The 12,220-nt window shown below is 37.5% G+C and overlaps 1 protein-coding gene across 7 annotated transcripts in view; it reads right to left on the bottom strand.

Moving 5' to 3' along the window:
* The window catches only part of PAN3 (poly(A) specific ribonuclease subunit PAN3), an 82,294-nt gene that overhangs the window by 42,255 nt on the left and 27,819 nt on the right, over nt 1–12,220 (bottom strand). For all 7 annotated transcript variants that reach the window (XM_051618514.1, XM_051618494.1, XM_051618503.1 and 4 more), the window contains one exon: nt 3,807–3,968. In XM_051618514.1, the coding sequence (XP_051474474.1) occupies nt 3,807–3,968 (162 nt within the window). The remainder of the gene's footprint in view (nt 1–3,806; nt 3,969–12,220) is intronic.

Raw genomic sequence — 12,220 nt, 5'->3', positions numbered from 1 at the left:
AGCTTCAAACCCTGCCCAGTGCTGCACGCCCTCAGCAATTTTGAGATGCAAATCTGCTTTTTCACCTTCAAACATAGATGAAAAAAAAAAATCCTCAAACTGATGTGCCTCCATCATAATTTAACCTTTCTATTACTTAGCACTCATGATCAGCGAAAATTTTGTTTGTGTAACTTAAATTTGCACCTGCAAAAATCTCTAAACAGCCTATTATTTCAAAACACTGAAAAGCAATGCTATCTGTGCATTACATACATATTTAAGTAGAAAAACAAGTTCAGTCTGAAATTACAGCATGAAAATACCAGGTTTTAAGTAGTTTCATGTATCAAACTTGTCCAACTATTTTTTGTACTTTTATAATTAAAAATGCCAATTTTTAGCAGTTTCTGAGCTTTGATTTAGGTCTAACATAGAAAATGTTCACACTATAAAGATTTACAATTATCAGAATGAAAGCATGAAGAAAAAAAGTGTTTTCTCATCTATGTAGAACTTCATATATAGGGAAATTTACAATATATAGAAAAAGGGTCTGGCTAATTGGGAGGATTATAGAAATGCTGCCAGAGTATGCAGAGACTCAACAAGAAAGGCCAAGGCTCTCTTGGAACTTAGTCTGCCTATGGGGGTGAAAGAAAACAAGAAGAGCTTCTTCAAATACACCAGCAAGAAAAGGAAGAGTAGAGGAAAAGTGGGTCCACTGCTAAATGAGGTGGGAGATACAGCAACAGAGGATGCAGAGATGGCAGAATTGCTGAATGCCTTCTTTGCCTCCATCTTTACTCCTAAGGTCAGCCCTCAAGAATCCCAGTCACTGTAAGTAAGGGAGCAAAACTGGAGGGAGGAAAACTCTCCTCTGGCCAGTGAGGACTGGGTTAGAGTTTACTCCCAAAAATCCCTGTAGGAAAACTCAAGAAATATGGGATAGATCATTAGTCTGTGAGGTGGACTGAAAACTGGTTAACAACAGAGTTCAGAAAGTCATGATAGGCAGCATAGAGTCAAGTTGGAGCCCTGTGGTCAGAGGTGTTCCCCAAGGTTCAGTACTGGGTCCAGTTTTGTTCAATACCTTCATCAATGATCTGGATGAGGGGATAAGAGTGTATCCTCAGCAAGTTGCCTGATAATACAAAACTGGGAGGAGTGGCTGACACATCAGAAGGCTGTGCAGCCATCCAGCATGACCACGATAGGTTGGAGAGCTGGGTGGGGAGAAACCTAATAAAGTTTAATATGGACAAGTGTGGAGTCCTGCATCTAGGGAGGAATAACACCAGGAACCAGAAGAGATTTGGGGTCATCCTGCTGCAAAGCAGCTCCAAGGAGTAAGACTCTGGAGTCCCAGTAAACAGTTAAGTTATTCATGGGACAGCAATGTGCCCTTGTGGCCAAGAGGGCCAATGGTATCCTGGGGTACATTAGAAAAGTGTGTCCAGCAAGTCTAGGGAGGCTCTCCTCCCCCTCTACTCTGTCCTGGTGAGACCACACCTGGAATACTGTATGTAGTTTTGGGCTCCCCAGCTCAAGAGAGACAGGGATCTACTGGAAAGAGTCCAATGCAGAGCTACAAGGATGATTAAGGGCCTTGAACATCTCTCATATGAAGAAAGGCTGAGAGACCTGGGGTTGTATAGTCTTAAGAAGAGAAGGCTGAGAGGGGATCTTATTAATGTCTATAAATATCTGAAGGTTTGGGTATCAAGAGAAAGGTGCCAGTTTCTTTTTTGTGGTGTCCAGTAATAGAACAAAGAACAATGGCCATAAGCTAAAACATAGGAAGTTCCATCTCCATGAGGAGAAACTTCTTCACTGTAAGGGTGACAGAGCACTGGAACAGGCTGCCCAGAGAGGTTATGGAGTCTCCTTCTCTGGAGATATTCAAACCTGTCTGGATGCGTTCCAGTGTGGCCTGCCCTAGGTGATCCTGCTTTGGCAGGGAGGTTGGACTCAATCTCTAGAGGTCCCTTCCAACCCCTAACATTCTATGATATCCTCATAATCCCCTCTGCAACGTATTTTTACACTTTTTCCTATTCACTCCTGCCAGACTCCACTGTTCTCTGCAATCTTCCTTCTCCTACTTCCCATGGCTGGAACATTCTTTTACTCTTAATACCACCAGATATGTATATACATGCTTTTCTGAAGTCCCACATCTCCATAGGAAGCTATGTAATTGCATCATATAACAAAATCTTGTGCTGTACAGAGTTTAAGTCAATCACGTAGCTGGGCTTCTGGCACAAAAGAGCTTGGATTTGCACCCTTCAAAAGCCAAGTACTCTGCAGCCAATTCCAAGCTACTGCTGCTGGCATTGAGCTTCTCATCACCACACCTTCAACAAAACTCTGCAGGGCATTGGTACGGAAAAGACAATTGCTCCTGGTCTAAAGCTCCAAGTCTTACACTACTGGCTCTCCAGCTTCCAGAAGCACTAAGTCTTTCTGCTCTACTATACATGGAGTAGATCAATGACAAGCCTTGCTGTGACACTGAACAGCAAAGAAAACAATGGAAGACAAGTACAAAGGAGGCTTTCCTGCCCTTGAATATCACCCTGAAATTCAAAGACCAAATTTTCCCTCTTCTCAGAGCAACTGTCTACGAGTTAGTTTATGCTGTAATTACATCCACATGATAAAAATCAATCTGTTGATCTTCTCTCCCTTGAGAAAAAAAAGTAGTGCTTCACAGGCTCCAGCCATGCCTCTGAAACCTTTCCTGGTCCTTCTGCCAGTAATTCCTTTAGGTTTCATCTTTACTGCCCCAGTGGCTTTGCTGCTTCCCCTGCAGCAAAAGGGCCAAGACAGACTTAAGGCCAAACACCCCTACACAATACAGCATCAGTTTGCCTGCATCACACTGCCCATGACTCCCAGTTTCAGCAGTGCAGAGATGTCCAAACATCAGGTAATGCAACACTAGTATTGGTATGAAAAGGCTCTGGTATGAGCTTCGTGTTGGTCCTTACATGGCAGAACTGAAGTTAACCTAAAGAAACTGAAGATGCCACAAATTGTAGTTACAAGTCTATTATAAATTTACCCATTTCCCTCATTTAGAAGATACCAAAAAGAACATAACCCAAAGAACATAAAGTAAGTAATGATCATCGAGGAATCAAAAGTGACACACAAGAGCAAAACAATAATAGAAGCAGTGTTGTAGCTAGGAGCAGTACAACAATTTCCATCTAAGCTCCATCTTAAGGGTCATGAAGTAGATCCCTGACAGATTGTAATTATTATTCCAAGGTTAACCTGCTACTTTCATACAGTGATGCTCAAATCCAGCTGTACCTCTCCCCAGTTAAGCAGTTGAAAAAAATTCAAGAATAAAGTAACAAAGTTTAACAAACAAGTTGAGAAATATACACTACCCCAACTCAAAAATTAAGAGTTTACACTTCCTGATCATGGTGGTTACAACTTCAAATTCTGTATGGAGGGAATTTATTTGCATTGTCAATAATTTTAACAAAGATCACTAATTTTACCAGCAGAAACCTTGCTCACATGAAAATTAAAAGGTTGTGTTTGTTCGCTTTTAGGATGCAATTAATGATTACTTTGCTCCTCCTCTGCAGATTATAACACAATCAAGCAATGTACATAGCACACCAGTGGGTAAACAGAATAAAACATGTGAGCCACCCCCCTGGAGGGCCCACTATGCCCACTTCGTGAAATAAATACTTGAGCTGATCTCAACCCACGTTTGGAGTAACTACTTCTAACATTTTCCAAAATTTAAAATAAAGCATCCAAATACTGAAAAAGTTACTAGGAAAAAATAATTTTACCTGTAAATTGTTTTCTGTGACTCTGTTCCACCAAACCATATTGATGGGTGCTCCTGTTTTACACCTGTCAGCCAGACAGCCAATAGGGTTCTTTGATTTTCTTGCTTTTGATCCCACCGGAACTATCCTCTCATCCAGCATCCCCAGTCGGTACTTCCTGGGCTATGAAAAAAAAGGAGAGAAACCAGGCCACTCCTAACAACCCTCATCTAAAGCTACACTACAATAGGTATTACACTGTGATATGATTTCTGGATTGGTGGAATAGGAAACAATTTGCAAGTAAAATTTATCTGAGACTGTTTCCTTTCAATCCTGACTACTTGATTAAAATAAATAGTACTTAAAAAAACTTCAGGGACTAGTAAATGTTTGTAAGCAAAGCCATCCATCACAAGTCAGCCACTGAAACATGAGAATAAACTGGGGAATTCTGTAAAAATGAAGAATTGTTAAAAAAAACCCCATATTTCTCAAATAGATACCTTCAATCACCTCATAATAATGAACACTTCCCTTGAGGTTTCTATCAAACAAAAAAAATGTAGTATTTACTTTTGTATGCTGCTTCTTAAATTCAAATTTGCCAACATGCACCTCATGAAGACCTGCTTTTAAAAATCAGGTAGAACTGAGTAGCCAAGTTGCAGTAGAACCCAATGAGAAAAAAATTCCTGCTCAAGTTAATATTCAAAAGAGTAAATTCAGCTACTGTCAAGTTAAAACAGACATGAATTACCATTATAAATGCATTGGAAATTGACTTAAAAATGAGAAAACAAAACATGCTTGAGGAAGTGAACACACAGGAGGTACTTGCACCTCAATAGGGGTGACATTTCAATTATGTTGGCAATGACCTCTACAAATGACACAGTTTATAAAGCAGGATATGAACATTCAATTTAAACACTGTAAAAAATCTGTTGAAGACTTTCAAACAGGTAAATACTGAAGTTCTACAAATTTCTCTATGCTTTCAAACCTATGTGTGCCTACCTACATGGTAAATACCACCAAATGAAATACCTCAGAATGTATGCATATTTAGACTAGGATCTTTCGCAGCAATTATATCAACAATTGGATCAAATTGCAGAGGTTGGTCTGTTTTTCTTTTGCTGTGTTGGTTTCTTTGTTGTTTGGGTTTTTTTTTTATGTGAAAGTGCAACTGTCATCATCTAGATATAGACTACTTTACAAGTAATCAAAGCTTAACTTACCTTTATTCAGACATCTACTTCACCTGGCACCTTTAAAATCTTAGTAAGATGTACCTCAGGACACATTTTAAAAATTGCTCCTCAAGTAAACAAGACCAGAATCTAATGGAAAAGATTTCCTACTCATCAACAATTTGTAAAACAGGACAAAACTACCATAAAATGGCTACAAAAACAAAACCTTAACAGATTCCCTCTTCTACTTCCCCAAAAACTTTCAGACAGAAGGCTTTGGAAATAATTAAAACCTGAATAGAAACACTAGTACCTCATTTGCCTAAAAACCCAAAACCCAACAAAAAACGACAACCAACCAACAAGCCATCATGGATGCCAACATTGACAATTAACTACTAAGAAACTCCATGAAGATCAACTTAACCAACTTTAATAACAGTATGGAAAACTGAATTTTGTCACGCCAATCAGAAATCTGGTAAACTGTTTGATGGATAGCACAGTGTCTTCCTGTAGTTCAAATGCAAACCCCATCATGCTAACTCTAAATACTGGTGGTTTATTTGGAGAATCACAACTACTGGGCAACTTACCATCTTAGCAAATCAGGAATATTAATATGACTTGCAAAGCTGTAATGTCTGAGAAGCCAGACATGCAAATAATGTTGGATTTTAGGGCAGGGTTTGAATGAAGGATGTCATATCCTTAGCCCGGCTAAAGGAAACAATGAAGAGTAACAGTTTCTCTGGCAGCTTCCCCACCACTCTCCATGTCCTAGCAAGTGCACGGGCCCAGTCGGCCTCAGGCTACTGTACTGCAACCCAGTGTCCACACATGTTCCTATTCATAAAGGGTTCTTTTAATCTTTCATAACAAAAGGTGATCTATAAGTATTTTGGAAAGAAGAATCAAAACAAAAGAGGAACTGACCCAATGTAGAGCGAGGCTATTTCAGTTAGAATGGGATTCAGAATCCAGACACCAGCATAAAATTGTATTTTAGGCTTTATGAAGGACCATACTGGGGGGGCAGGTGGGCAAACAATGGTCAATTCTATGCCATAAAGCAACATCAAGACAATATGAATACAAGTAACTCTTGGTCTACTGGTATTGAAAAATCAAACTAAAAAGTGGGTGACACTAAATGAAAATTTTACTTTTGTTATCCACTATAAACCTCATCAGTCAATTACCAGGTCAGGAATTCACTGTTCTGACAAACATGAGAAGATGGAATATACAATATTAACATTTAGAACTATATGTCAGTATATTTGCAGAAAAATAATTCTAAATTACACTTGTTTTCAATAAGCAAAATTACATCAAATTCAGAAATCCAATCTGACTTTACAGGAGGCCAGAAAACATAGAAAAAAAGTGTATGCCAAGAGGGGAGATTCAATAGAAAGAATAGAACAAATACATTGAGCCATTTGAATAAGTGTACCAACTTAGCTACACAGAGCAGCAAATAAAGCAACGGAGACAGAACAGTGCATCTTGAAACAAGCAGGAACTCATCAACCACTGATTATTTCTGAACTCAACTAACATACCTACCTAAAACACAAAGGCATGACAATCTGGACAAACCAACCCAACTTCTTGGAATGGGACCAATTTCTCTTGGATGATTATGACAGCAACTGCATTTTTGCCTCCCTTAATATATTACTAAGTAGTAAAAAAACCCTGTTCAGTCGTACACATGAAGGGATAGTTAAACACAGTGAACTTTTTTTGTCGGAGAGGTAGGTGGCTAAAGCATTTAAATACTTAATCCCTCAGCAAGTGTTTCTCAAACTAGGTTGCAACTCCCAATATGGTTACAAGTTCCAAATGAACTGTGAAAGGTAAAGAACAGCACAATTATTTTTAAATGCAAAAGTAAGGTTAAACGACAATAATTAAAATAAAATCTAAGGGAAAGAAAAGAATCAACAAAACCAAATTATTACAAAGCATTACTGGAGGAGTTCAGTTCCTACAGGGCAGAAAAGTGAGAAGCAGCATTAATTACTGGCTTCAAATGTTTACATGAGGCAGGGAACAGCTAACTACCCTTAATTGCTAGCAACAGCTTGGCTCCCCAGGGTGAGAAGGGTAAGCATTTTCAACCATAACTAATAATTATAACCCTTGTCCTGTAGAACCAAGCTGCTGCCAGCAGTTCATGACAGAAAGTTATTGGTTGGCACAATTAGAAGGAAGGTATTATATTAGGAAAGATAAACCCCCAGAGTCTGAGAAACATTACACTTCAACAAAAGAAATGCACTCAAAAACCAGAAGGTCCTTCCTGATTAGCACCTTCACGTCAGATGAGTAGCCTAATTAGCCCACAACAGAAAATATTTCTCAAGTCAGCTTAACTACTTGCTTGCCATTCTTTCCACAAGAAGGTTGGGGACATGTATACCAAATCTATTTTCTTCCTACTGTTTGCTGTAACAGTGTCTTTGCCTCTACTTCCACCTGTTTATTGGACAGTGGGCAATGCTACCCTTCCTCTTTCCAATTCAGAGTTGGTGAAAGATGATATGAGCCTATGCTAGAGGAATAAATCTAAACAAGAAAAGGTTTCAGAAGATTCAGACTGTAAGAACTCCTATCTAATAACTGGTATATAATATTTAAGTCTGGATAAGCTGGCAAATCAAACTATACAATTCCAAAGTTTTCTTCCTCTGAAGATCTGCAACTGAATTTCTTCAGGACCACTCATGTCCAAAATTACATTTCTATTCCTTAAAATGCACTTACCACTGGTGGGCTTTGAATTGCAGATTTAGAAAACATTTTCAGTACCAAAACCTGCAGGATTAAGTTTGCCACACAAGCATATGAGCAGGCTATTGTGTTTTGAAGTACTGTGAATAATCTGAGCTAGAGTAATACTGCCTTTGTCCATATAGTACTGAAGCAAACACTAGTGATCTTAAGTCTTTCCCATCACAGGCTACATCAAGCTGCATTACCTTAAATTAGCTAAAAGGTATCACAGCAGCATTAGCTAGGGTTCATATGTTGTACAGTGAGTTGACTAAAAGCTAACTATAAGGCATTGGTATCATCATTGCTATTTTCACCCAGCTGCCATAACCAATTAGCTGGAATAAGCCAGTACTTGAAACACCCAGCTACGGCTATGAACCTCCATTTGTTATTGAAGAAAAGCTCAATAGTCTGGACAGAATCCCTTCTACAGGAACAATCAGCTAAGAAATACGATGAACAAAGCTGTTTAACTGGATTCAGTAATAAGTTCTAGAAGGTGTTACACCTGAATGCTAGGTATAGGCAAAAGGAATATCCTAACACTTCTGCAAACTGCTAATATGAACAAGAAGTGGTCTTGCCATTACTTTTTAAGCTTTGTGGCCAATACAGCTAGCTACAAACCCCTTTGTGTGGTTTGGGTCTGCTGCTTATCAAGTTAGTCTCTCCCTTTTTCATTACAACTTCTCACTGGCAGAAAGACATAGTACCTGTTTTCTGTATCTCAACTTCTGAAGGTTAGAAATGTCTTTTTTACTTTGATATCCACAAAAAAATGGGATAGGAGCTTGGCCAAAAGGTTAAAAAGAATTAAGTGTGTGTTTATTTCGTTGGTGTTTGTTGTTTGGTGATGTTTTGTTATTGTTTTTTTAATTAAGAAAGGAAGAGCATGCTAACATGTATAGTGTTTGGCTGTTTATAATTTCAAAGTTTATAATATTATACATTGAGATTACACACACTTACAGACCAGTGACCTTTGTCTCTGGAACCCTTCTGAAAAATTGCTCATTAAACCTTGGATTTGGCTGGCAATAAAGCTTTCACTAGTTGAAAAGTATCATAAAAAGACAAACAAAAAAGATTCTTCTACCCAAAGAAAACAAAAATGTGCAGTTTGGCATGAAAATAGGTCCTAATGCAGATCAACATATCTGATCACTGAAAAAAAGCCAATCTTTGTTCAATCAAATTTTACAGTGAAAGCTGCAACACATCAGGCATTACATCGTATGTTTTAAACCACAACTGAGGAAAATGTTTCAGGTGTACATATTAAAAAGTATTACAGTATATATGCTTAGGACACCAAACTCTTTCAGAGTTCAGAATGGGCTAAGGAAAACTGACATATCTAAGTTGAATCTTTTCTTACCAATTTTACAGGCTAGATAGGTTGGATGAGATATTAATTACGACAACAGCTAAAACTTAGCATGGATGTAGTTATACTGACAAACTTCTTTACTAAGAAACTAATACCACTTGCTGAATTGAAATAAGCTGGTGCAAAAGCAGGCTTTTTCCACCATCATTAGAGCAGGTAGAGAAGACTTGCCAAAGTACCATCACCCCAAGACATCCTTTCAAAAACTCCATTCCTAAAGGAGCATAATGAGCAAAACTAGTTTTTTGAGGGGTTTTTATGTTACTTATAAAAATAGGTGAAAAATTATGCACAGTCAAAAACAATATATATAGGTGAAAGAGGGCTAAAGACTGATGCAACTTTTACTCTGGTCTTTACTAAGCATATGATTTCTCAAAAATTGTATATTTTCTAGCTGCTTTAAATACTTGTATAGCATCTTCAACAAATGTGTGCAAAAACTGAAAATATCTTCCAATTATTTTACTGCAAATCAGTCTTAAAGACTACATAGACCTTGGCATAGAAATAATCAGATAAAGCTTGCAAATATAAAGGAAGAGTCTTGCACATTGAAGTTACATTTATAGTTAACTGCTTCAGCTTGTAAGTTGCACCTGACAAAGGTTCTAGGTGGCTAACTGAAAAGTTGTACTTAAAAATAGGGAGTGAGGGTAGCATTTAAAGTTTTAGATGTCTGTAGGTTGCAACATTATTTATAACCGGCTTAGACAAAACCAAAACAAGTAAAGGTCTTTTCTAGCACTAGGGTAAGTGCTGCTCTATGCTCAACTTATTCTGCTCTTTTCCTTCAAATACACGAAAGGATGAGGCAACAAAAATATGACTCCTCCACAATGTACAATTGTTGCATATTTCTAAAAGGAAGTGTTTTAATAATCTGACTTCTTACATAACACAATGATCACTAATCCATATACAAAAATGCATGTGAATAATAGATTCTTTCATGTTACACATAAAAACAAAAGTCATCCCACTATGTAGTAATTGCTGAGACAGCAAGAACACAGAACCAAGGAAAAATTCCAATAACTATTCCAAAGAAAAAGTAAAACAGATTAGATGTTATACCCTTAAAACACATTTTAGAACCAGGTAAAGATGCACACATATATTAGTTTTATAGATATTAGGTTTCTCTTTCTACATTCCTGCAACACATCTTTTTGCACCACTTGTAGACTGTAATGTTTTATTATTGCAATAGGGGTGTACAATCCCAGAAGGAAAATTTCAGGTTTGAAATAGCAATTTAGCCCAGGTCCATCATAAAGTCTATGCAGCCATAATTCTCCAGTTTACAAGACAGTGACATGATGTGGTGTTTGGTAATGATCCCTTAGCTTCTCAGAACATGTTTCATGCTTCTGAGATGGTATTGAGGAGACTATAAAACCCAAAACTACTGTCTTGGCACGTTTCCATTAAAGGTAAATACCAGAATGCTGAATATGGCACACATGGCTTTTCAATGAACACTAACGAGCAGTATGAAGTGCAGGTAATCAGAGCCGGAGATGGAAAGATGGAGAAAAACAAAGCTTCCCAACAGATAACAAAACTAAATGGGGGACAGGACATTAAAAAATAAACTAGCAACAGTTTAGGTCTTAAGAGGGTTTTTCCTACAGGTCCTACAATTAGCATATTGTTTTCTTTTAACATGAGAGTAGAAGCTCTCCTTGTACTCATTTAAAAGCTTGCATTTATGCAGACAGGGCTTACGGAATTTGCTTGAAATTAATTTTCTCTCCACTACATTCTTTAAAATCTGCTGTCCCATCTCACTTGCTACAGATCTCAATAGAGAGCATTGAACAGCAGCACCCTGCTCTGGGTGAACTTCAGTCCAAATAATTTCTTATCATTTTCATTCCAATCTAGTTTAGAGTCTTTTGGTCCTGAATTTTACTCACCCAAACCCAAAAGGACTTCTAAAAAAAATTATTCAAAATACATACAAAACAGCATTAAAACTATTGAAAGCTCTTAACTACAGCAGTTGGTTCACTACTTGCCTGTGGACTAACAATGGTTCTCACCTTATTGTCCTTCCTCTAGGTATGTTTGAACACTTAAAAAAATGAAATGGAAATAAACCACTGGCAGGAACTTTTCAGAAGAGTTCAGTTTTCATGAGGATTGAAGGCATGAAAGAACAAAAATGTGCAAAATGTAAAAGCAATGTTTTTCACTATCCCGTAAGGCTGACCAGTGACAAGTAGGAGAACCCTTTTGCCTGGATTGGTGGCAACAGTCTCAGAACAATTTATTCAGAAGTTTCATCACAGATTTTCTTTTTAGTGCAGTAAGCTGTCATTCACTTGGCAACAGATTTTCATCAGTTAGGTTGCACTGATGAACTTTATGAACTGTTTACCAAAACCACCAAAATGAATGCAAGGAATTTTTACAGCCAGATCATTTCAGGGTTTAGAAACAAGCATTTTTCTAGATAACGGCTAAACCAAATTTAGGAAAAAAAACACCCAAGAAGTTCAAATTCAGAATGCCACCCTGTTTCCAACCAGCATTACATGTATTTGGAAAAAAAAAAAAAAAGAAAAAAAAAAGTATGACATCATTATTCTCAGGGAAGAGGGTTAGTTTATTGCTAACTCTAGCTTTTGTTCCATGCTTCACAAATCCTATTTGTGCACTGTAGATTAACACTTACCTGAAAACGTCTTATAGGAAATTCACTTTAAGGTTGCTTGTCTTACTGCATGTGGAGTTACAACAACCGGACAGTAAATCCAGAAGGTTTTATAGTTGACAGAACCTCCACCAAGGCTCCATCTACAGAAATACTTAGCTCCTTTGATTTCATTTTAAGTATCCTATAAAAATGTCTTTAAATAGTAATCTTAGCTTTCCTGAAATCTAAAATTGAAATGCAGTTTAATAATTTCTAAACAGAAAAAACAGCTTGAGAATGTTCATAAAAATTCAAGGACTAGGTTTACTTTTCAAATAAAAGGTTCAAAGTTTTTAAAGATCAAAACAATGATAACCAACCTAAAAAGCCCAAACTACCTAGATACAAAAAGCTG

This window comes from Apus apus, chromosome 1, assembly GCF_020740795.1.
Source record: "Apus apus isolate bApuApu2 chromosome 1, bApuApu2.pri.cur, whole genome shotgun sequence".
Lineage (NCBI taxonomy): Eukaryota > Metazoa > Chordata > Aves > Apodiformes > Apodidae > Apus > Apus apus.
Note: the sequence above shows the minus strand (reverse complement) of the source record. Positions and strands in the feature narration are given on the sequence as shown.